At 46.9% G+C, this 25513-nt stretch overlaps 2 protein-coding genes across 4 annotated transcripts in view; one reads left to right on the top strand and one right to left on the bottom strand.

Annotated features, from left to right (window-relative positions):
* BLTP3A (bridge-like lipid transfer protein family member 3A) overlaps positions 1 to 25513 on the bottom strand; it is a 1189163-nt gene that overhangs the window by 613999 nt on the left and 549651 nt on the right. The gene's annotated exons all lie outside the window — the stretch shown is intronic.
* On the top strand, positions 1725 to 25513 carry LOC138671470 (uncharacterized). The gene is made up of 5 exons (XM_069759649.1): positions 1725 to 1812; positions 3055 to 3440; positions 23905 to 24046; positions 24142 to 24292; positions 24722 to 25513. The coding sequence occupies exons 1-5, from the start codon at positions 1725 to 1727 to the stop codon at positions 25398 to 25400; spliced, it is 1446 nt and encodes a 481-aa protein (XP_069615750.1). The 3' UTR covers positions 25401 to 25513.

Raw genomic sequence — 25513 nt, 5'->3', positions numbered from 1 at the left:
CATAGGCTCAGGCCTATGCTCAGAGAATACCGCCAAATGGTGCACAGCTTTGCGCTCACGCAAGCGCCGATCGATCTGAATGGCCAAGGACATAGACTCATTCAGACCAGCAGGCGTGGGAAATCCCACCATGACATCCTTAAGGGCTTCAGAAAGACCTTTTCTGAAAATTGCCACCAGGGCACACTCATTCCACTGAGTAAGCACAGACCACTTTCTAAACTTCTGACAATACACCTCCGCTTCATCCTGACCCTGACACAAAGCCAGCAAGATTTTCTCTGCCTGATCCACTGAATTCGGTTCATCATAAAGCAATCCAAGCGCCAGAAAAAACGCATCTACATCACGCAATGCAGGATCTCCTGGCGCAAGGGAAAATGCCCAGTCTTGAGGGTCACCACGCAATAAAGAAATAATGATTTTTACTTGTTGAACGGGGTCACCAGAGGAGTGGGGTTTCAAAGCTAGAAACAGTTTACAATTATTTTTGAAATTCAGAAATTTAGATCTATCTCCAGAAAACAAATCAGGAATTGGAATTCTAGGCTCTAACATCGGATTCTGAACCACAAAATCTTGAATGTTTTGTACCCTTGCAGTGAGATGATCCACACAAGAGGACAGACCTTGAATGTCCATATCTACACCGGTGTCCTGAACCACCCAGAGGTTGAGGGGAAAAGAAAGACAAAACACACTGCAGAGAAAAAAAAATGGTCTCAGAACTTCTCTTATCCCTCTATTGAGATACATTAATACTTTGGGCCAGCTGTACTGTTATGGACCTGGTGGTTAGGAGCACAGGGAAAGACCTGATGGGTAAACTCACACAGGACAAGCTCTGGAAAGTGGGAACTCTTCTGACCGCAACCCCTAATCCTATCACACAACTAGAAATAGCCGTGGAGCGTACCTAACTCTACCTAGACGCCTCTTCACAGCCTAAGAGCTAACTAGCCCTAGAGATAGAAAATAAAGCCTACCTTGCCTCAGAGAAATTCCCCAAAGGAAAAGGCAGCCCCCCACATATATTGACTGTGAGTAAAGATGAAAGTCACAAACACAGAAATTAAACAGGTTTCAGCAAAGGGAGGCCAGACTTACTAAACAGACTGAGGATAGGAAAGGTAACTTTGCGGTCAGCACAAAAAACTACTAAAAGACCACACAGAGTGTGCAAAAAGACCTCCGCACCGACTCACGGTGCGGAGGTGCCACTCTGCATCCCAGAGCTTCCAGCTAGCAAGGCAAAATCATGATAGCCAACTGGACAAGGAAACAATGAACAAATAATAACTAGCAGGGACTTAGCTTCTGCTGGAGTAGACAGGTCACCAGAAAGATCCAAGAGTGAACTGAACCAGTACAAGAACATTGACAGCTGGCATGGAGTAACGATCAGAGTGGAGTTAAATAGAGCTGCCAGCCTAAAACTAAACTAGGACACCTGTGGAAGGAACCTCAGAACCAGCAGCTCCACTCACAGCCACCAGAGGGAGTCCATGGACAGAACTCGCCGAAGTACCATTCATGACCACAGGAGGGAGTTCGATAACAGAATTCACAACAGTAGTGCCAAAAAGGCGAAAGGGGTGATAGACAAATTTGTCTATGTCCCACTTCCTGGGACCAACCTGTCCCATTGTGTGGAACCCACTGCCCACCCCGGCTAGGGCTCTATTGTGGGACTGCAGCAAGGAGGCGGGGAGAGCAATGTCTGAATGGAGCGGGGTGCCATCTCTGTTGGTGGTGGCTTGGCGTCAGACAGTAATATGGAGTGTGGCGTGGAGGGCGGCTCCGTGGTGGGCGGTAATAATGGTGAAAGTGATCAGGCAAAGTCCTCTGTGGCAGGGGGGACTGGCCCGGCACCTGGTACGCCTACTGATGTGCAGGGGACGGCATACCTGGCAGAAAACATGGCCGCTTCCTCCTGCTTTGCTGGTGGGATGTTGACAGCCGGGGACAAGTCTCCGGTGGTGTGGGCTGGGGTGTCTAGGTCCCCCACATTCGGATCTGCACTAGCTGGATCATATTCAGGGGCCCAGGCACCAAAAAAAATGAAGGGATTGGAAATCTAGTGATGGGTCTGTGTTGAGGGCTGAAGGGGAGTGGCCAGAACTGAGGAGACTAGTGGTGGTGGTGGTAGCCGGTGTGTGGGCTGCATCTTTAGGAGCATGTGCTGTGGTTCCGGTGGCCCTTGTGCACAGATCCAGTACTGGGTCTGTGCCGGGGCCCCGACACTGCGGATGGATGGTAGCCCCGCCCATATTGGGTGTGGACCGCGAAGGGTCATGGCCTCACAGGTCATGGTTCCACCCATTTCAGACATGACCCCTGATTGGGGCGTAGACTCGTGGGCGGTGGCCCCACACACTCCAAACAACACCAAAAGCTAAACTCTGTCCAGCTAAGGAACCCAGCAGAGGAAAAAAGAGTGAGAAGCTAGGAAAAAATAAAAATGAAAATAACAGTGATGGTGGGAATGTGGTGGCTGGTGTGAATGGTGGTGAGAGTGAGGGAGGTATGGATGTGGATGCGGGTGACAGTACGAGTGATGGAGTGAATGGGGTGACTGCTGGTGGTGGGGTGGTAGGTGAGGGGGCTATCCCTTCTGCCCCCCAGCTGCAGGTCCGTGTCCTTTTACGGGGGTCGCGGCTGGGGCTCCGGGGGTTTCTCGGGGGGTCTCCTAGCCTTTGGGCTCCAGGGTCAGCATTTTGCACCGCCGTTTCCTGGAGGCTCTTGAAAAGGTAGAGCGGTCGGTCGTTGTAGAGGGAAGAGAGGTAGATTTGCCTTTCTGGCTGGAGAGACATGGCTTGGCCACCTTCCAAGATAGAAGGGAGGGGGAAACAGTATGGTCCCTCCCGACAGCCAGGCCAGGGGCAGCCAGGAGGAATGTGGTCCATCTTCGGTGCAGGAGCATTGAAGCTTGCCCACCCAGGAGTAGGGTGGTGGAGCCTCTCCTGAAGATGGGCTTTAGGGTGGTGGACATCTTCGCCCTGATCCATCCTTTTGGTACCTTGTTTTTTTACATCAGCTTTGTTTGACCGGAAGGGCTGGAACTCTTCTGGTCGAATTACGAGCTGGCAAATGGAGAACCCGGCTGGCAAGACTTCGCCGTACAGGTGGTGTCTCGCCAAAATGGGATCAAGAAGGTGACCATTTTGAGCAGTAACGAGTCACTTTGTGGCGCTGACATCCTCAGGTGGCTTTCCCGCTATAGGGAAGTCATGGAAGTCCCAAAAAAGAACCGGGACGAGTTTGGCATTTGGTCGTGGGGCTGGACCTTCATGATAAAATTGAAGGTCTCAGGAGGTACTGTTACCCACAACCCTTCCTCGGTGTTCCTGGGAAGGGACAGGATCCTGGTCTTCTACCAGGGGCAAACGAAGGTCTGCAACAGGCGTGATGATCCACGCCACTTCAGAGCAAGCTGCAAGGTGCAGAAATGTGCCTTGTATGGTTGGATGGGTCATCTTGCCGCATCCTGTGGTGACATTAGGTGCCACCTGTGTGGTGATCTGGGTCACCAGTATAGCCGCTGCCCTCGCTCCTTTTCCAATGCTACAGGCCGGGTGGGGGGGAAACCCCTGGTGGCGTAACCTCTGCCGTGGCAGGTGGGGGTGGCGGGAGAGGGGCTGGAGGGCCAGAGAGGAAGGTCAAAGCCACGGGTGCCTCATATCAAAGGAATCAGGCAAAGCGCCATGGGGTAAGGAGCAGGGAGAGCCTCAGGCAACTGGGGTAATGTCTGTCCCCCCCTCAGTGGCCATGACCACTGTCTCTGAGGCCCTGGAGAGGAAGTGGTATGCGAGGAGATCAGTATGAAAGTGTGGATGAGGAGGTCACAGAACAGCCTACAGAACAGGGTGTCAATCGTACCAAAAAAGGGGGGAAGAAAGGGAAGGTTAAAAAGCCTTCCAAGCCCCCTGACCATAAGTATGCCAAAGGAAGGGCTCACAGGCTCCTCTCTGATCACCCTCTCCAGCTGGGGGCAGCACCTGGGGGGTTTTCGGGGTGTGGTGGAGTCTGTCCTTCGGAGGATGCTGTTTCCTCTGGAGGAACTGCCCTGGAGCCAGAAGGCGAGGGGAATGTTGGAAAAATGGATACCTCTATTTCCATTAAAAGGAGAATTGAACTGGACCCCTCATCTGAGGGGAAGGGAAAAGAGGGGGTGGGGAAGAAAAAGACCATTTAACCCTGCTGTTTTGTTCGCATTTACTATACACTTGTAGTGTTCCGGGTCACTATGACCCGGCTTATTAAACCTTGATTTTAGACACTCGAACTCCATTTTTTTTAATACTTTTTGCTTACTAGACTGTTTGTGAACGTTTGGTAGAAAAAAAAAAAGAAAAATGAACTAGAATTTTTTTTTTGTTTTTATTCTGAAAAAACAGATCCATCCAATGAGCAAAACGAAAATAGAAAACTACACATATTTTGTAAAAAAAAAACAAAACCAAAACAATCAAATCAAACATTTTGTGGATAATAAACATTACAATGTGAATATATTTACATGATCATATAAATTTACGGATTCTTGCATGCAAAACAATACACATGATTTTTGCATAGAAATGTTTTACAGCCAGAACATGTTATACTCGTCTTGTTGTCACAAGTAGAAGGGCAATAGCTGCATCTTTTTCTTTTGATGCCGGAAGAGGCCATGGGGGTAGAAGCACACAGCTGCTCTCAAAAGAAACTGAAAGGTAACATGTATGGGCTAGCATATGTGTACTGATAAGAGCAGAGAAGATAAGAACCCTTCTGAAAACAAGCAGATAAGCCAGGAAGACAGACTTACTTAGCAAAAAAAAAATTATTTGCAAGACTTTACAGCTCAGCTTTACAAAAAAAAACATCTTAGACAGCGCGTTCTGAGCAGCTGTCACCTAGTGATCCTAGACTGCGCACCAAAAATAATCAATATAAAGCCATTTTTATGGTGCGCAGATCTCAATGCATAACCCCGGTAGAGCGCGTGTACGACCTCATTGAAATAATTTAGGAAATAAATCAATTGATATACAATAGTAGATGCAATAAATAGACCCAACTGAGGTTATAACTCCTTTATTTCACTGAAAATATGGCCTCACAGCTGTAAAAAACTATGTCGGGTCACTATGACCCGAACACAAGTGTAACTTTTTGCGTGTAGCAAAAAGTAAACGAAAAAAAAAAAATACTCATAGGTAGGTCCCCCCAAATGAGGAAAAGTCAAGGAGTCTCAAGTTTTAGAGACTTACAGAAAAAAATCTACAGGGCCGCAAAAAGTCTGTTCGGGTCACTATGACCCGAACAGAACAGCAGGGTTAACTTAATCACTCATAATGGCAGAACCCACCTCTTTGACTCTGGCGTCGATTAATATCGCCAGCATAAAGTCAGATGTGGCTAGAATTGCGGCCCTTGATTTTCTCAACCGAATTGAGGCTGACATTTTGTTTTTGCAGGAGACCAGACTAACAGACATGGGGGCCATTCATGAAGCCAGAATGGAGTGGAGGAGTGGGCCCTCATACTAGTCTCTTGCTGCAGAGCCGTATAGCAGGGTGGCGGACCTTTTCAATGCCGCATTAGTAGAATGCCGACGAGTGATTGCGGTAGAAATGGCATCGCTTGTATAAGGCTCTGAGGAGGAAACTCGAGCAGCTTGTCTCGACTGGGGGTGACCGTGATAAAATCTTCAGGGTGAAGTCTTTGCTCAAGAGGTGTCAGTATGATAAGCACACATCTTTGGTTTTTTGAGAGGGATTTCGGGAGGTACCGCTCGCCCGACCCCAGCAGAAACTGTAAGTTGTCAGTGAGTTGTAAGGTGGTGACAGGACTGATCGACAGTACAGGTTCCCTGAGCAGATCCAAGTCAGGCATCCTGGAGGTGGTCAGGTCCTTTTACTCACGCCTCTTGGGAAATAGGGATCTGGATTGAGATGGGATGTCGGCTTTCCTGGCTGAAACCGTTCCTGAGCCAGGGGATGGCCTCTCTTGTCATGTTTTGGTAGAGGCAATCAGGGAGGAGGAAGTGAGACTGGCGATTGATGTGCTCCGGCCCAAAAAATCACCAGGTCCGAATGGCTTAACATCTGAGTTTTACAAGACCTTTAGGGACTCTTTGATCCATCTCTTGACGGAGGTTTTTAATGTGTCTTTCCTCGGGCACTCTTCCATGACCAATGAGGAGGTCAGCCTGATTATCCTGTCAAAGGTTAAAGACTTGTCCCATATTGAGAATTGGCATCCATCGTAGCGCTTCTTGATACGGATCTAAAAGTTCTGGCAAAGGTGCTGTTCAATCGGTTGTTGAAGTTTGCACTCCTGCTCTTTTCGGGCGCTCAGCACTGCTCTGTTCCAGGTCACAGTACCTGCTGTGCTTGGTGTCCAGGAGGCAGTGGAGCAGGGCAGAGCGGGTTTCTGGAAGGGATATTTGCTGTACTTAGACCAAGCGAAGGCCTTTTACCGAGTAGATCACGTACCTTTGGCCTGTCCTTTTGAGGTACGGTCTGCCTGGGAGGTTTATAAATTGGTTAAAGATCTTGTACAAAGGGGCAGAGACTTTTCCGCTTGTGAACGATTGGGTTGATCACCCTTTTGAGGTTGGTTCGGGGTTCCACCAGGGTTGTCCTTTGAACCCACTGTTATACGTGTTTGCAATCGATCCCCTTTCAAGGAGGGTGGATCGTGGACCGTTGGTGGGAGTTAGGATGGACTGGGTAGAGCCTGAGGCCACTCTGAGGGTGGTAGCATACGCTGGTGACGTCTCCCTTTTTGTATCCTCAAAAGATGAGGCGTATTGGGTCATGTCTGAGGTCGAAAGCTACTCGGAGGCTTCTGGGTCCATGATCAACTGGGAAACGTGTGAAAGTCTCTGGCTGGGAGGGGGTGATGCGAGTTTTGATCTCCCGGCCACCCTTACGGGGCCCCAGGACTCAGCTAAAATTTTAGGCATTAATTCCGGCCCACTGCCAGCAAAATTGGGAGGGCAGCCTTAAGATCGCTGCCCAGAAGGTGTATCAATGGAAGGGTTGGTCCTTTACCCTGAGTGAAAGGGTTTACTTGGCCAAAAGTTTTCTGCTTCCCTTGTTAATATGCCTGGGCAATGTCTGCATGCTGACAGAACCTTTTTGGACACGGGTCTATAGTCTGTTCTTCCAACTGTTATGGGGGAACAGGTTTAACCTAATCAAGAGGGAGGTCATGTACCGCACGAGGAGACTAGGATGGTTGGGTATGGTCAACCCGGTGGTGTTTCTAGTAAACACCTTTCTTAAAACAGACATCACCAACCTCTGGTTAGAGAGGGCTCCTCCATGGGTATTCTTCTGCATGGGATGGTTTCAGCCTTTCTTTCAGGAATGGGAGAGAGGAGGGCAGGTGAAGACCTTCGAACACCACATGGACATTTTCCGGCTTATGCTACCCTGGTTCTCAAGGCGATCCGCCGGTGAGGTCTAGGGATGTGGGAGATCAGGACCATGTCAGGTAAATCCCTTGACACTAGGGTTCTGTTGACCCATTTCCAGAAGCTTCTAGTGCTCAAAGATTGCCCAGGCTGGGATCTGGAGGTGGGGCTTGGGTTGCTAAACACTTTTGCGGATTCCCTTGAAGTTTTGGGACTTGGCTTGGTGCTGCTTCCATGATAAACTATATGAAAGACAACCTGAAGTACAGGAACTCTGATGACCGGGATTTTCCTCGCGAGGAGAGTAGCAACACACTTGGAAGCATGGAGCACTTCCTCCTTCGGTGTCCCTTCAATACAGGCATCTACAGCAGGGTGGGCACTTCTGTAGGCTGGCCTAGGCTAACATGCCTTTCCTATGCGTGCGGAGTGGGCCTATGGGGCATTCAGGTCCCTGGGTGGCAGAGATCGGTGCACGTTATTCTTGGTCAGTTTAGTGGTTAGGTTCTACATGTGGAACGCACGGTGCTTAGCGTCAATGCAACAGAAAGCCCTCCCCTGGGAAGAGGTGGTTAGCAACATCTTGGGTGACCTGGTCAAAGTACATTCTTTGGAGCTTGAGAGGCTGGGTGCGGGGAGGGCCTCCAGACTTTGGAGGAGTTTCTCCTTTAGCGTACCCTAGGGAAAGTTAGATTTTGGTGTGATTGTTTGGTAGGGTAAGATAGGTGGTGTGTTTAGGGTCAGATAGATGTATAGGGGCAGACAGAGACAGGGAGGTACAGTCTAGGGATAGGTAGATAGGTAGTTTTCTAGTAAGTTAGGTAGAGAAGGGATAGTAAGGGGTAGGTAGGGATAGCTAGGGTCAGTTTTTCTAGGAAACGAGGGATAGCTTTTTAGTTAGAGAGGGACAGGCTGCTTGGTGTGGTTTAGTTAGGGTTGAGGCCACTTAAATCTCCAGCTACCTGGTGGTGGGCTATTATGTTGCACAAGAAGCTTTTTGTTTTGCAGAGAAGGACAATGGATATTGGGCTTGCAGGTGCCAAACTTGGGTCAGACAGTGCTTTGTTTTCTGAAGTGGGTCTAAAGTTAAAGTCATATAGTATCAGCAATATGAAGGTTTTTTTTCTGTTTATATGTTTTGTATGTGACGTGTTGGAGGGGTTTAGTTTTTGGTTGGGTGGGGTGTGTGTGGGTTTTTATAGAAGAGATGAAAATGGACATCTTGGCAGAAAACATGATAAACTTTTTTCATGGCCCTGGGTGTGCAGTGATAGGTAGAGTTGAGCAACTTTTACTTTTTTAGGATCGAGTCAGGTTTCGCAAAACCTGACTTTCTCAAAAGTCAGGTGGGGTAAAATCGGCCAATTATTGCGAGTCAATAGGGAATCAAAGTCGGCAGTGAGTGGAGGACAGGAAAACACCTACAGTGCCCATTTTAATGCCAAAAACATCCATTCGTATTACTGAAGCTTATCAATCTTAATTAACTTTATAATAATAGTTAGGCATTGAAAACAGGGGGTCATTTGGCTAAAGTTGTGGGGGGGTAGGGCTGGCTCAAGATTTTCGTGGGCCCAGGAAACGCAGAATACATCACGGCGGTGGAGCAGGGAGAGGTAAGTATTTCAACTTTGCAAGTGCTGTGATCCAGAGCAAGCAGGGGGGGCCCACTAGTTGGCACTGGCACAGGGCCCCTCATAGTACGGCGGTGTGTTTGAAGGCGGCGGCGCCTCCCACTGCCAGAGACACTTTTGCGTACTATAAGAGGCCCTGTGCCAGTGCCAACAAGTATGCCCCCACCACCTGATGAAGGAACCTGCACTTTCATCTGCACCTTCCTCCTTGTCCCCGTGTAGGGTGGTATAGTATGCGGGAAGGGGAACCTGACTTTCAGCAGGGTCAGATTCTGGCTGTGTAGAGTGCAAAGGGAATGTAGTGGTCTGAGTTAATGTACCAGCAGACTCATCTAGCAGTGGCTGGCCAATGGGCAGGATGAGGAGGAAACATAGATATAGGCCCAAATAAGAAAGTAGGCTAAATCCAGTTTAAAATTGGTAACAGGACTAAACAGGAGGCATTGCTTTGTTCAGCGGAGGACAACTGTAGTGAGAGGCTGACACAGTTAGTAGGCCCAAAAAAGAAAGTAGGCTAAATGCAGTTCAAAATTGGTAACAGGACTAAACTGGCGGCATTGCTTTGTTCAGCAGAGGACAACTGTAAGGAGTGTCTGACACAGTTACTAGGCCCAAATAAGTAAGTAGGCTAAATGCAGTTCAAAATTGGTAACAGGACTAAACAGGCGGCATTGCTTTGTTCAGCGGAGGACAACTGTAATGAGAGGTTGACACAGTTAGTAGGCCCCAAAAAGTAAGTAGGCTAAATGCAGTTCAAAATTGCTAACAGGACTAAACTAGTGGCATTGCTTTGTTCAGCGGAGGACAACTGTAAGGAGTGGCTGACACAGTTACTAGGCCTAAAATAAAAAAGTAGGCTAAATGCAGTTCAAAATTGGTAACAGGAGTACACAGGCGGCATTGCTTTGTTCATTGGAGGAGGGCAACTGTAGTGCGTGGCGCAGACAGACTTAGTAGGCCTAAAATAAAAAAAAGTAGGCTAAATGCAGTTAAAAATTGGTAACAGAAGTACACAGGCGGCATTGCTTTGTTCATTGGAGGAGGACAACTGTAGTGAGTGGCGCAGACAGACTTAGTAGGCCTAAAATAAAAAAGTAGGCTAAATGCAGTTCAAAATTGATAACAGGACTAAACAGGCAGCATAGCTAGGTACTAGGGTGGGCTCCTATGCTGAGTAGCAGACAGTGGTAGTAGGCGCAAATACAGTATTAACTGGTCTAAATGGAGGCCAGGGCCCCTGTATATTTTAACTATCATCTATTATTTCAACAAATTTGTATTGACAGTGCCATTGAAGGATTTAACAGCACAGACTACACAGTGGTGGAGCAGCGAGAGGTAAGTATTGCAAGTGGTAGAGCACTGTTGGAGCTGGGGGGGAACATTCTCTCGTGGGCAGCGGTACTGGCACAGGGCCCCTCATATTACAACGGTGTGTCTGACGTTGGTTGTGCACCACCACCGTCAGAGACTCTTCATTGTACTATGAGGGAGCCTGTGCCAGTGCTGTTGCCCAAGAGTGGGTGCACCCACCTGTCCAGGCAAACGGCACTCACACAGGTGCTTGCACCAGGTTGTGACCAAGGACCTGTGGGGGGAGTCAGCCCAATTAGGGAGGTATAAAAAAATGGCCTATTGAGGACATTCAGCAGCTGCAAATGGAGGAATTGGAGCAGTCAGTAAGAGGAGGCCAAAAGCAAGACATTTTTCAGGCTAGCTACGTGTCAGCAGGGGAAGGTGGTGCAAAATATTTTGAAATCCATGATTGGTTCATTTTAATGAAGGTTAGATCATCAACATTTCGGGTAGCCAGACGTGTCCTTTTTTCGGTCAGTATTGAACCAGCAGCACTGAAGACTCTTTCTGATAGCACACTAGCAGCTGGGCAAGCAAGCTCCTGTAAATGCATATTCTGCCAATTCAGGCCAGGTGTCTATTTTTGATGCCCACCAATCAAAGGGGAATGACCTGTGAGGGACAACATCGATAAGGGAGGAAAAATAGTTTGCAACCATACTGGACAAATGCTGTCTCCTGTCACTTTGAATCGATGCAGCAGTACCTGTCGTGTCTGCAGTCATTGCGAAATCACTCCACAACCTGGTCATAAAACCCCTCTGTCCAACGACACTTTGGATTTGTGCACCTCTAACACCTCTGCCATGTTGCCCCCTACGGTTCGTGTGAGAACCATCACCGCCGCTGTGCGCTGGGAATGCCTGAACCAAACGGTCTACAAGAGTTGCTTGTTTGGTAGCCAATATTTGCTCAAGGTTCTCACATGGCATGATATTTAGTAATTTTCCATTATATCGTGGATCCAGGAGGCAGGCCAACCAGTAATCGTCATCGGTCATTATTTGATAATGCGAGGGTCCCTTTTTAGGATACACAAGGCATACTCAGCCATGTGGGCCAATGTTCTAGGTGTCAATTCACTGCTTGTGCTGGGTTGAGGAGCACTTTCTTGCAAATCAACATCACTTGTGCCCCATAAAAACCCTGTACCTGACCTTGCAATGCCACCAGTTTCTATTGCCCCCTGAGAAGCATCCTCCTCACATAAATATTCATCCCCATCATCCTCCTCCTCCTCTTTGTCCGCCACCTTGTCCAGGAGAGTTCCCTGAATAGACAATGGTTGACTGTCATCAAGGCTTCCCTCCTCCTCGGCTGCAGACGCCTGCTCCTTAATGTTTGTCAAACTTTGCATCAGCAGACACATTAGTGGGATGCTCATGCTTATGATGGCATCTGCACTTACCAGCCGTGTGCATTCCTCAAAACACTGAAGGGCTTGACAGAGGTCTTGTAGCTTCGACCACTGCACACCAGACAACTCCATGTCTGCCATCCAACTGCCTGCCCATGTATGTGTATCCTCCCACAAATAAATTACAGCATGCCTCTGTTCGCACAGCCTCTGAAGCATGTGCAGTGTGGAGTTCCACCTTGTTGCAACGTTGATTATTAGGCAGTGCAGGGGAAGATTCAGCGACCGCTGCTGGTTCAGCATACGGCTGGAGTGTACGGGCGACCGGCAGATGTGCGAGCAAAGTCTTCGCACCTTCAGGAGCAGGGCTGGTAACTCCGGATAATTTTTCAGGAAGCACTGCACCACTAGGTTCAAGGTGTGAGCCAGGCAAGGTATGTGTTTCAGTTCTGAAAGGGCTATGGCAGCAATAAAATGCCTTCCGTTATCACTGACTACCTTGCCTGCCTCAAGATGTACACTGCCCAGCCATGACTGAGTTTCTTGCTGCAAGTACTCGGCCAGTACTTCCGCGGTGAGTCTGTTGTCGCCCAAACACTTCATTTGTAGCACAGCCTGCTGACGCTTACCACTAGCTGTTCGATAATGGGACACCTCGTGTGCAACACTGGCAGCTGCGGATGGAGTGGTCGTGTGACTGCGCTCTGTGGACGAGCTTTCGCTTCTGGAGGAGGAGGGGTGGCAAACGCCTACAGCCAACTGTTTCCTAAACCGTGGGCTAGGCAGAACTGTCACACTATGGCTGTCCCCTGTGGACCCTGCATCCACCACATTAACCCAGTGCGCCGTGATGGCCACGTAACGTCCCTGGCCATGCCTACTGGTCCATGCATCTGTTGTGAGGTGCACCTTTCTACTTACTGATTGCCTCAGTGCATGGACAATGTGGTCTTTGACAAGCTGGTGGAGGGTTGGGATGGCTTTTCTCGCAAAGAAGTGTTGACTGGGTAGGTCATAGCGTGGTACTGCGTAGGCCATCAGGGCTTTAAAAGCTTCGCTTTCAACCAACCGGTAGGGCATCATCTCTAACGAGATTAGTCTAGCAATGTGGGCGTTCAAACCCTGTGTACGCTGTTATGAACTGGTGGTTTAGGAGCAACATGGGACGAGCTCTGAAGGAGGTGGTACCTGTACTGACCGCAGTCCCTAAGCTCAACACAACACTAGAAGTAGCCGTGGGATGCTCCTGTCACTCCCTAGGCACCTCGTCACAGCCTGAGAACTAACTACCCCCAAAGATAGAAACAGGAAAACTATCTTGCCTCAGAGAAAATCCCCAAAGGATAGATAGCCCCCCACACGTAATGACTGTGAGTGGAGAGGGAAAAGACATACACAGAATGAAACCAGGATGTAGCACAGGAGGCCAGTCTAGCTAGATAGATAGGACAGGATAGAAAACTGTGCGGTCAGTATTAAAAACTACAAAAAAAATCCACACAGAGTTTACAAAAATCTCCACACCTGACTAAAGGTGTGGAGGGTAAATCTGCTTCCCAGAGCTTCCAGCTTAACTGAATTAATCCATACTGACAAGCTGGACAAAACATAGAAAGCACAGAAAGAATAAGTCCACAACTTGTGGACAGAAAAGAGCAAGCAAGGACTTAACTTTGCTGAACTGGTCAGGATAACAGGGAAATCCAAGAGAGATGTGAATCCAACCAGGAACCATTGACAAGTAGCACTGGCTGAAGGGAAGAGCCAGGCAAAAATAGCCGAGCAGAAAGACAATCAGTGGAAGCAGCTGCAGACAGCTAAATCCAAGGAGCAGCCATACCACTTAAAACCACCGGAGGGAGCCCAAGAGCAGAACTCACAAAAGTGCCACTTACAACCACCGGAGGGAGCCCAAGAGCGGAATTCACAACAGTACGCGGATGGACGAGTACTTTCTTTTCCTAACGAGAGTCTCTTGTAGGGTGAGCTGGACTGGAGAGCTGCATATGGTGGAACTAGAGGGGATGGTCGTGGGCATGGCAGATTGAGAGAGGGTTGGTGATGGCATTCTTGATGTTGGCCTACATACAGTGTTTCCTACCAATACCTCCATACCTCCAAATTTGCTGCTGGTGGTGTCCTAACCGGTGGGCTTACAGAGAGGGAAGCAATGTAGCTTTGCTGACTACCTTCATTCTGAGCAGGTGCACCAACGGTACGGGACGTTTGGTAGTTGGTCCAGGCTTGCAAGTGCATGCTGCTTAAATGTCTAAGCATGCACGTTGTTTTTAAATTTTGGAGAGTCTTCCCTCTGCTAAAGGTCTTTGAGCATTTCATACAGATAACTTTGCACTGATCATTCGGATCTTGGTTAAAAAATTCCCACACTGCACTCTTCCTACTATGGAATACCTTTTCAGGCATTGGACGCTGTGCTACTTTCACCAGATGGCCACGCTGTCCTAAAACTGGTTTTGTTTTTGACAAACATTTTTGGACAGATACAGGCCTGCCAGATGAAAGCTGTTGCGATGTAGATGGCAGCTGTGGATCATCCTCCTCCGCTTCTGAGCTACTGGCAGCAGTACCCTCTTCCACCAAAGGCTGCCAATCCGGGTCAATAACTGGGTCATCTATCACCTCCTCTTCAATGTCATGTGCACCTTCCTCTGTGTCACCGTGTAAGATGCTATAGCGTTCGGAATGGGGCACCATAGTCTCATCAGGGTCACATTCTGGCTCAGTACACTGCGAGGGCAATGTAGTGATCTGAGTCAATGGAACAGCATAATAATCTAGCTGTGGCTGTGCATTTGTGCACTCCATGTCCGATTCATCTTCTAATGGCCTTTTAACAATTTCCCTCTCTAACCCAGGCACGGTATGTGTAAAGAGCTCCATGGAGTAAACTGTAGTGTCGCCTGCCGCATCCTTCACTTTTGGTTTGGGTGAAAGACACAAGGAAGCAACTTGTTCCTGACTGGGAGCATCCACTGACAACACGCTGCTTTTATATTTCGAACTTTCAGAAGAGGAGGCGAAAGAGCTAGAGGCTGAGTCAGCAAGTAAAGCCAAAGCTTTTTCCTGCTGCTCCGGCTTTAAAAGCTGTTTTTCTACTCCCAGATAAGGGAGCCTTCAAGGCTTTGTGTAGCCAGACGATGACACTGGCTCAACACATCGAGCCTTTGGTGATATTTTGCTTTTCCCACTACCACCTGATGCTCCACCACCACCACCACCAATCAGTACCAGCTGGCAACGACCACCCACGGCCTCTTCCACCAGACTTCCTCATTTTTGGAAAAATCTAATTAAAATAACAACCGTTATATGGTACGGTAAAACAAGGTAGAAGGTGTATATAAACTTGTTGAGAATTTAAATCTCCCTTTTTTGGGGGGAGACTGCAACAAAACTCAGGCCCAGTGTATTACACTACACAATGTAAGTAGCAGAAAGTGGCTGGAAGATATACGACAAACTAACTGAACGGACGTAGATTCACTTAGTGCCAATTTAAATCTCCCTTTTTTGGGGGAAGAGACTGCACCAAAACTCAGGCCCAGTGTATTACACCACACAATGTAAGTGGCAGAACGTGGCTGGAAGATATACGACAAACAGAACTGATGTAGATCCACTTAGTGCCAATTAAAATCTCCCTTTTTTTGGGGGGAGACTGCACCAAAACTCAGGCCCAGTGTATTACACTACACAATGTAAGTAGCAGAAAGTGGCTGGAAGATATACGACAAACTAACAGAACTAATGTAGATCCACTTAGTGCCAATTTAAATCTCCCTTTTTTTGGGAGGAGACTGCAACAAAACTGAGGCCCAGTGTATTACACTACACAATGTAAGTAGCAGAAAGTGGCTGGAAGATATACGACAAACTAACAGAAGTGACGTAGATCCACTTAGTGCCAATTTAAATCTCCCTTTTTTTTTTGGGGGGGGAGACTGCACCAAAACTCAGGCCCAGTGTATTACACTACACAATGTAAGTGGCAGAACGTGGTTGGAAGATATACAACAAACAGAACTGATGTACATCCACTTAGTGCCAATTTAAATCTCCCTTTTTTTTTGGGGGGGGGGAGACTGCACCAAAACTCAGGCCCAGTGTATTACACTACACAATGTAAGTGGCAGAACGTGGCTGGAAGATATACGACAAACAGAACTGATGTAGATCCACTTAGTGCCAATTAAAATCTCCCTTTTTTGGGGGGGAGACTGCACCAAAACTCAGGCCCAGTGTATTACACTACACAATGTGAGTAGCAGAAAGTGGCTGGAAGATATACGACAAACTAACAGAACTAATGTAGATCCACTTAGTGCCAATTTAAATCTCCCTTTTTTTGGGAGGAGACTGCAACAAAACTGAGGCCCAGTGTATTACACTACACAAAGTAAGTAGCAGAAAGTGGCTGGAAGATATACGACAAACTAACTGAAGTGATGTAGATCCACTTAGTGCCAATTTAAATCTCCCTTTTTTTGGGGGGGGGAGACTGCACCAAAACTCAGGCCCAGTGTATTACACTACACAATGTAAGTGGCAGAACGTGGTTGGAAGATATACAACAAACAGAACTGATGTACATCCACTTAGTGCCAATTTAAATCTCCCTTTTTTTTGGGGGGAGGGGACTGCACCAAAACTCAGGCCCAGTGTATTACACTACACAATGTAAGTAGCAGAACGTGGCTGGAAGACATACGACAAACAGAACTGACGTAGATCCACTTAGTGCCAATTAAAATCTCCTTTTTTGGGGGGAGACTGCAACAAAACTCAGGCCCAGTGTATTACACTACACAATGTAAGTAGCAGAAAGTGGCTGGAAGATATACGACAAACTAACTGAACGGACGTAGATTCACTTAGTGCCAATTTAAATCTCCCTTTTTTGGGGGAAGAGACTGCACCAAAACTCAGGCCCAGTGTATTACACCACACAATGTAAGTGGCAGAACGTGGCTGGAAGATATACGACAAACAGAACTGATGTAGATCCACTTAGTGCCAATTAAAATCTCCCTTTTTTGGGGGGGAGACTGCACCAAAACTCAGGCCCAGTGTATAACACTACACAATGTAAGTGGCAGAATGTGGCTGGAAGATATACGACAAACTAACAGAACTGACGTAGATCCACTTAGTGCCAATTAAAATCTCCCTTTTTTTGGGGGGGTGACTGCACCAAAACTCAGGCCCAGTGTATTACACTACACAATGTAAGTAGCAGAACGTGGCTGGAAGATGTACAACAAACTAACAGAACTAATGTAGATCTACTTAGTGCCAATTTAAATCTCCCTTTTTTGGGGGGGGGAGACTGCACCAAAACTCAGGCCCAGTGTATTACACTACACAATGTAAGTGGCAGAACGTGGCTGGAAGATATACGACAAACAGGACTGACATAGATCCACTTAGTGCCAATTAAAATCTCCCTTTTTGGGGGGGGAGACTGCACCAAAACTCAGGCCCAGTGTATTACACTACACAATGTAAGTGGCAGAACGTGGCTGGAAGATGTACAACAAACTAACAGAACTAATGTAGATCCACTTAGTGCCAATTTAAATCTCCCTTTTTTGGGAGGAGACTGCAACAAAACTCAGGCCCAGTGTATTACACTACACAATGTAAGTAGCAGAAAGTGGCTGGAAGATATACGACAAACTAACTGAACGGACGTAGATTCACTTATTGCCAATTTAAATCTCCCTTTTTTGGGGGAAGAGACTGCACCAAAACTCAGGCCCAGTGTATTACACTACACAATGTAATTGGCAGAACGTGGCTGGAAGATAGATGACAAACTAACAGAACTAACGTAGATCCACTTAGTGCCAATTAAAATCTCCCTTTTTGGGGGGAAGACTGCACCAAAACTCAGGCCCAGTGTATTACACTACACAATGTAAGTGTCAGAACGTGGCTGGAAAATATACAACAAACAGAACTGATGTAGATCCACTTAGTGCTAATTTAAATCTCCCTTTTTTGGGGGGGAGACTGCACTAAAACTCAGGCACAGTGTATTACACTACACAATGTAAGTGGCAGAACGTGGCTGGAAGACATACGACAAACAGAACTGACGTAGATCCACTTAGTGCCAATTAAAATCTCCCTTTTTGGGAGTAGACTGCACCAAAACTCAGGCCCAGTGTATTACACTACACAATGTAAGTAGCAGAACGTGGCTGGAAGATATACGACAAACTAACTGAACTGACGTAGATCCACTTAGTGCCAATTTAAATCTCCCTTTTTTGGGGGGGAGACTGCACCAAAACTCAGGCCCAGTGTATAACACTACACAATGTAAGTGGCAGAATGTGGCTGGAAGATATACGACAAACTAACAGAACTGACGTAGATCCACTTAGTGCCAATTTAAATCTCCCTTTTTTTGGGGGGGTGACTGCACCAAAACTCAGGCCCAGTGTATTACACTACACAATGTAAGTAGCAGAACGTGGCTGGAAGATGTACAACAAACTAACAGAACTAATGTAGATCTACTTAGTGCCAATTTAAATCTCCCTTTTTTTGGGGAGACTGCACCAAAACTCAGGCCCAGTGTATTACACTACACAATGTAAGTGGCAGAACGTGGCTGGAAGATATACGACAAACAGGACTGACATAGATCCACTTAGTGCCAATTAAAATCTCCCTTTTTGGGGGGGAGACTGCACCAAAACTCAGGCCCAGTGTATTACACTACACAATGTAAGTGGCAGAACGTGGCTGGAAGATGTACAACAAACTAACAGAACTAATGTAGATCCACTTAGTGCCAATTTAAATCTCCCTTTTTTGGGAGGAGACTGCAACAAAACTCAGGCCCAGTGTATTACACTACACAATGTAAGTAGCAGAAAGTGGCTGGAAGATATACGACAAACTAACTGAACGGACGTAGATTCACTTATTGCCAATTTAAATCTCCCTTTTTTGGGGGAAGAGACTGCACCAAAACTCAGGCCCAGTGTATTACACTACACAATGTAATTGGCAGAACGTGGCTGGAAAATATACAACAAACAGAACTGATGTAGATCCACTTAGTGCTAATTTAAATCTCCCTTTTTTTGGGGGGGGAGACTGCACTAAAACTCAGGCACAGTGTATTACACTACACAATGTAAGTGGCAGAACGTGGCTGGAAGATATAGGACAAACAGAACTGACGTAGATCCACTTAGTGCCAATGAAAATCTCCCTTTTTTGGGAGTAGACTGCACCAAAACTCAGGCCCAGTGTATTACACTACACAATGTAAGTAGCAGAACGTGGCTGGAAGATATACGACAAACTAACTGAACTGACGTAGATCCACTTAGTGCCAATTTAAATCTCCCTTTTTTTGGGGGGGAGACTGCACCAAAACTCAGGCCCAGTGTATAACACTACACAATGTAAGTGGCAGAACGTGACTGGAAGATATACGACAAACTAACAGAACTGACGTAGATCCACTTAGTGCCAATTAAAATCTCCCTTTTTTTGGGGGGGTGACTGCACCAAAACTCAGGCCCAGTGTATTACACTACACAATGTAAGTGTCAGAACGTGGCTGGAAGATATACGACAAACAGAACTGACGTAGATCCACTTAGTGCCAATTAAAATCTCCCTTTTTTGGGGGGAGACTGCACCAAAACTCAGGCCCAGTGTATTACACTACACAATGTAAGTAGCAGAACGTGGCTGGAAGATGTACAACAAACTAACAGAACTAATGTAGATCCACTTAGTGCCAATTTAAATCTCCCTTTTTTTGGGAGGAGACTGCACCAAAACTCAGGCCCAGTGTATTACACTACACAATGTAAGTGGCAGAACGTGGCGGAAGATATACGACAAACTAACTGAACTGATGTAGATCCACTTAGTGCCAATTTAAGTCTCTCTTTTTTTGGGGGGAGACTGCAACAAAACTCAGGCCCAGTGTATTAAACTACACAATGTAAGTGGCAGAACGTGGCTGGAAGATATATCAAAAATACAAGGGCTGTAGTACAATTTCAATCTCCCTACAATGATCTCAGGACAAGTATGGCAGCAATAAAAAGGACTGCTGCACACAAAAGTGTGGGCAAATAAACAAGATAACTGTGCAGAAAGGAGCAACAGGATTTTTGCTTTTAAAAAAGCAGTTGGTTTGCACAGCGGCGTACAAATAGCAATGCAGCTATCAGGGAGCCTTATAAGGCAGCCTAATAAGCTACAGAGCTGATGCACAAAAATATAAACTCCACTGTCCCTGCAAAGAAAAGGTGGTGTTGGACAGTGGAAATCGCTACAGCACAAGCAGTTTTGGGGTTAATCCTCCCCCCTAACTATATCCCTTCTTCTGATGCAGCTGCAGCAACCTCTCCCTATGCTAAGATTGGCAGAAGTGAAGATGTGACACCGCAGAAAGCAAGCCAATCACTGTCATGCCCTTCTCTAAGATGGTGGGGACCGAGACCTATGTCATCACGCTGCCCACACTCTGAGTCCTCCTTCATTGGCTGAAGAATGGCGCTGAAAACGTCATACGAAATGCGACTTTGGCGCGCTGATCACCGACCTCATGGCCGATCCCACACTAGGATTGGGTCCGGTTTCATGAAACCCGACTTGGCCAAAAGTCAGCGATATTTCAATTTGTCCGATCCGTTTCGCTCAACCCTAGTGATAGGCATGAACTTTTGGGTGCAACATATTGGGGTTAAGTTGTTAGGGTTTGTGTGTTGAGGGAAAAAAAAATAAAAATGTATTTAAAAAAATATATATACATATATATTTAAAAAAGGGGTGTGTTTTGCGGTGTTTTTTCTAATTGTAGGTGGCAGGTGTGCGGCTGCCAGGGGGGCCTTTTCTTTTGTTAGTTAGGCTATATTCACACGTTGCGGTTTTTACCGCGGAACCGCAGCGATTTTGCCGCTGCGGGTCCGCTGCAGTTTCCACAGCGTTTACATTTACATGTAAACCTATGGAAACCGCAAACCGCTGTGCACATGCTGCGGGAAAAACCGCGCAGAAACGCAGCGGTTTTCATTCCGCAGCATGTCACTTCTTTTTGCGGAACTGCAGCGGTTCTGCACCCATTGACCTCCATTGTGAGGGTCAAACCCGCAGTAAAACCCGCAGATGAAAAAATATCTGCGGGTTTTCTGCGGTTTTGTGGTGCAGAAACCGCTACAGCCGGAAGTGCGGGGAAGCAGGAGGAAGTGTGTGGGCGGAAGTGCGTGGGCGGAGTGTGGCTGTCATGATGGAGGCATATCGTCGCATGGGGATCGATGTCGGTCGCTTGATCGATTTGGTATGTATGTGTATATGTGTGTAAAGTCTGTGTGTGTGTGTGTGTCCCCATGCGACGATAGTGCCACCCAATTGTGTTAAATCACCGTATGGGACTACTACTCCCATCCGATATTAGGATGGGAGAGTTGTCCCTGTGTCCGGCGACTTTAGCACAATTGTACGGTAAAACAAAACACAAAACACATCACACATCACACACAATACACACACAATAAACGTGACATACATGACACACAGTACATAAAACAGAGTATATACTCACCAACACCACACTTGTAGGCGAAGCCCTCGTCCATAGAAAAAAATCCCAAAAAAATAAACCAAATTCATACTCCCTGTCCGCAGAATCCAAAACCGAGTGTCCCACGACGATCTCCTGCTCTCCGGTGATACACTGCCAGGAGCGAAGCTCCTAGCAGTGTATCGCGTACTGTTCCGGAGCTCAATGGCGCCGGCGTCTCGGTTAACGGCAGTACAGCTGCGTTGAACTTTCCCACGCAGCACTGCCGTTAAGCGAGAGTGCCGGGGTCAATGACCGCCGGTAAACTCGCTCGCGCATGCGCAGTGACACACCGACAGGAACTATGGCTCCTGTCAGTGTGTTGCTGCAGCCGTGGAGAGCAGACACATCTCTGGATGTGTCTGTTCTCCATGGAAGATCTACGTGGGACCCTCGATGGATTTCTGCGGACAGGGCCAGGGAGTATGAATTTGTTTTTTTATTTTGCCTTTTTTTCAGGTCGAGGGTCTTCAGGATGGATTAAGCGTACAATAAAAAATGGTCAAAAAGTGGGTGTCTTTATTTCATTAAAATATTTTTTTCTAGTCTTTGTGTTTTTTTTTTAACCCTTTCATTGGCTTAATAATGGATAGGCGTCTCATTGACGCCTCTCCATTATTAACCGGGCTTAATGCCACCTTACAATAGCAAGGTGGCATTAACCCCTCATTACCCCATATCCCACCGCTACACGGGAGTGGGAAGAGAGGGGCTAAGTGCCGGAATTGGCGCATCTTTTTGATGCGCCTTTTCCGGGGCGGCTGCGGGCTTATATTTGTAGCCAGGGGGGGGGGCAAATATCCATGGCCCCTTTCCTAGGCTATGAATATAAGCCCACGGCTGTCTGCGTAGCCTTTCTGGCCTAAAAATATAGGGGGATCCCAACACTTTTTTTTTTCGGGGCCCCCTATATTTTAGGGCCAGAAAGGCTACGCAGACAGCTGTGGGTTAATATTCATAGCCTGGGAACAGCCATGGGTATTTTAACCCCTTCCCGGGCCTCAAATATTGGCCCACGGCTGTCTGCCTAGCCTTTCTGGCCTAAAAATATAGGGGGACCCTATGTATTTTTTTTAGGGGGTCCACATATATTATAGTAACCATTTAATAGGATTAATAATGGATAGGCGTCTTATTGACGCCTCTCCATTATTAACCGTGCTTAATGCCACCTTACAATAGCAACCCTATCATTAACCCTAGGATCCCTTTAGGATTAGGGGTAGGGTTAGGATCCCTTTAGGGTTAGGGGTAGGGTTAGGGTTAGGATCCCTTTAGGGTTAGGGGTAGGGTTAGGATCCCTTTAGGGTTAGGGGTAGGGTTAGGGTTAGGATCCCTTTAGGGTTAGGGGTAGGGTTAGGATCCCTTTAGGGTTAGGGGTAGGGTTAGGGGTAGGATCCCTTTAGGGGTAGGGTTAGGATCCCTTTAGGGGTAGGGGTAGGGTTAGGATCCCTTTAGGGTTAGGGGTAGGGTTAGGATCCCTTTAGGGTTAGGGGTAGGGTTAGGGGTAGGATCCCTTTAGGGTTAGGGTGCCCACGGCTGTCTGCCTAGCCTTTCAGGCCTAAAAATATAGGGGGACCCTACGTATTTTTATTTGGGAGGGATCCGTCTGATGTTCGTGTGTCTGCTTTTGTGTCTGTGTCCTTGCATTGCAACAATTTTTTCAATGTTAACACTATGACAGAAAAAATGCACACGGATGGCACACAGACAACATCCGTGTGCGGTACGTGTTTACACGGACCCATTGACTTTAATGGGTCCGTGTAATCCGTGCGCTCCCACAAATACTGGCATGTCTCCGTGTTTTGAAAACGGACACACGGTCCTTGAAAACACGCTGACATCTGTAGAGATACATTGATTTTAAAGTGTCTACGTGAGTCAGTGTCTCAGGTATGTGATAAAACTGTCACCTCACGTACCGGAGCCACTGACGTGTGAAATGCAATGTCAAATTTTTAAACATTTGTGCTGTAAGGAAACCTCTTAACTCCAACATGGAAGTTGAGCTAAGCCCACCGGCATCAGGGGCTTATCTACCCATTCTGGTATACTGTAGATAAGCCCCCGATGTATCCTCAAAGATGATTAAAAGAGGTTAGATTATACTCACCCAGGGTCGGTACCGGTCCAATGAGCGTGGCGGTCTGTTACAGCCCCTCCCATCTTCTTATGATGACGTCCTCTTGTATTCACGCTGTGGTTCATCTCCCTGGTGAGGGCACAGCAACGTACTGCAGTAATGCAACGTAATGCCCTCAACAGGGCAGACAAAGTACGCCTGCGCAGGAGCCGCAGTGTGAATACAAGAGGACGTCATAACAACAAGATGGGAGAGGATGGACCGGACAGCAACGCCCATCGGTCCGTTACCGCCCCTGTGTCACTATAATCTAACCTCTTTTGATCATCTTAGAGGAAACATCGAGGGCTTATCTACAGTTCCCATTTTGGGGGTGACAGGTTCCCTTTTAGATTACTTATCATTTGGATATAGTATGTAATGACACTATTCTATTCATTGTAGGTTCGCGATATACCTTGTATATGGGATGCCGCTGATGTGTCCTACAAGGACAAATATTTCCGAGACCATTGCTGGACCAAGATTGTGAGGGACCTCTATCCGGAGTGGGATTCCCTGTCCATTGCAAACCAATTGGAAATTGGTAATTATATTGTTACCGATTATTATTAATATTATTATTATTAGAGTTTATGATACATTTACTTTGAAAATATATATATATTTTTTTTTTCTTAGAAAAAAATGTCAAGCAGAGATGGAGGTCAGTTCGTGACCGGTACAATAAATTCATCAATACATGTGACCGGAGTGGATCTTCTCCAAGTCGAATAACCTTTCCTTTTTACGATGAACTGCAGTTCCTGCTCACAAGCCGGACTTTGCGGAGGTAGGTTATAAACCACTAATATATATGTAGCCTCATCAATGTTGCCATGTGGTGTAGCACAGTTGACTGCGTATTGAACCCTGTGTCCTGCCGCAGCGTTCAATACACAGCATCCAGAATTAATACCATAGTGAAGAGAGCATTTTCCAAAATCCTGTCTGCGCTATCATTCCAAAGATGGAGTTGTGAGAGGTATGGCACTACACCGTGTCTATTTATCTTGTGTTGGCACTTTGACTGCGCAAGATAACTAGCACATTGTTTGGCTAGCATGTTGTGATAACGCATGTGTTAAATCAAAACATGCATTATCAGCACACATGCAAAAAAATAAACTGCGTTTAGGAGTAATCTGCCTTTATGCTGTTCCTAAAATGTTGCTCCTCCGCAGCGGTCATGATTAATAATTTTTTTCCTTTTCTCACACAGGACTGAGGGAAACCTTTCCAACCCGCCTCCTGTGGATGACCACTCCGAAGATGGAGCAGGCACTGATGGAGCAGGCACTTCCTCGGGAGCGGGAGGGACAATTTCTCCATCTCTTACCACAGCTTCTGCTGAAGCCGCATGTCCAGCAGCTGCTGCAGGCACATCAACTGCAGCAGCTGTTGGATCATCTGGTTCGTCAGAAGCTGTGGTAACAGAGAAGAGAGCTCCCTATCCGGTGGCAGGAGAGTCCATTAAAAAAAAAAAAAAAAAAAATGAGGATAAAACTGAGAAGATGGCCAGTGACACACTTGATTTACTGAAACAATCCTCAAGTGAGGACCAGTGTGACTTTTTTGCATTGACCATTGCCCGAAAGGCACGCTCACTGCCACCGGATAGGCAGTCTCTCTTCATGTCTCTGTGCCAAACATCCCTCACCGCTCTGGAGGACCCTGCTCCAATTGAGTCATATGAGAATGTTTTGACGGGGGTTTTCGGACTCTTTCGCCCACGACCGAAACCCAGTGAACCGCACTATAGAGTGTCTTCCTACACCCAACCGGCACAGAATTTTTCTGGAGGAGGAAACACAAGCCTGGGACCATCAGCAAGTCAATCTTTCATGACTGACACAAGTAGCTCATATGGGTGTTCCCAGGAATACACCTACTTGCATTAAGATGCAATTGTTTTTGAAAAAGTTAGTTCAGTTTTTCATATTGAAAAAATTTTTCTCAACTGTTTGGAAAAATTTAGTTGCTTGTTAAATAAATTAATGTTGATCAAATGTCA

This window comes from Ranitomeya imitator, chromosome 3 (assembly GCF_032444005.1).
Source record: "Ranitomeya imitator isolate aRanImi1 chromosome 3, aRanImi1.pri, whole genome shotgun sequence".
In the NCBI taxonomy this organism is placed as follows: Eukaryota; Metazoa; Chordata; class Amphibia; order Anura; family Dendrobatidae; genus Ranitomeya; species Ranitomeya imitator.
The sequence above is the reverse complement of the archived record's forward strand: the minus strand, read 5'-3'. Positions and strand labels throughout refer to the sequence as shown.

Bases quoted from the DNA above. Each gene is read 5' to 3' on its own strand.
- LOC138671470 (XM_069759649.1), top strand. From the start codon at position 1,725: ATGGAGCGGGGTGCCATCTCTGTTGGTGGTGGCTTGGCGTCAGACAGT. The intron at 1,813-3,054 runs GTAATAATGGTG...TTTGACCGGAAG, and splicing joins GGGCGGCTCCGTGGTGGGCG to GGCTGGAACTCTTCTGGTCG. The intron at 3,441-23,904 runs GTGCAGAAATGT...TATTCATTGTAG, and splicing joins ACTTCAGAGCAAGCTGCAAG to GTTCGCGATATACCTTGTAT.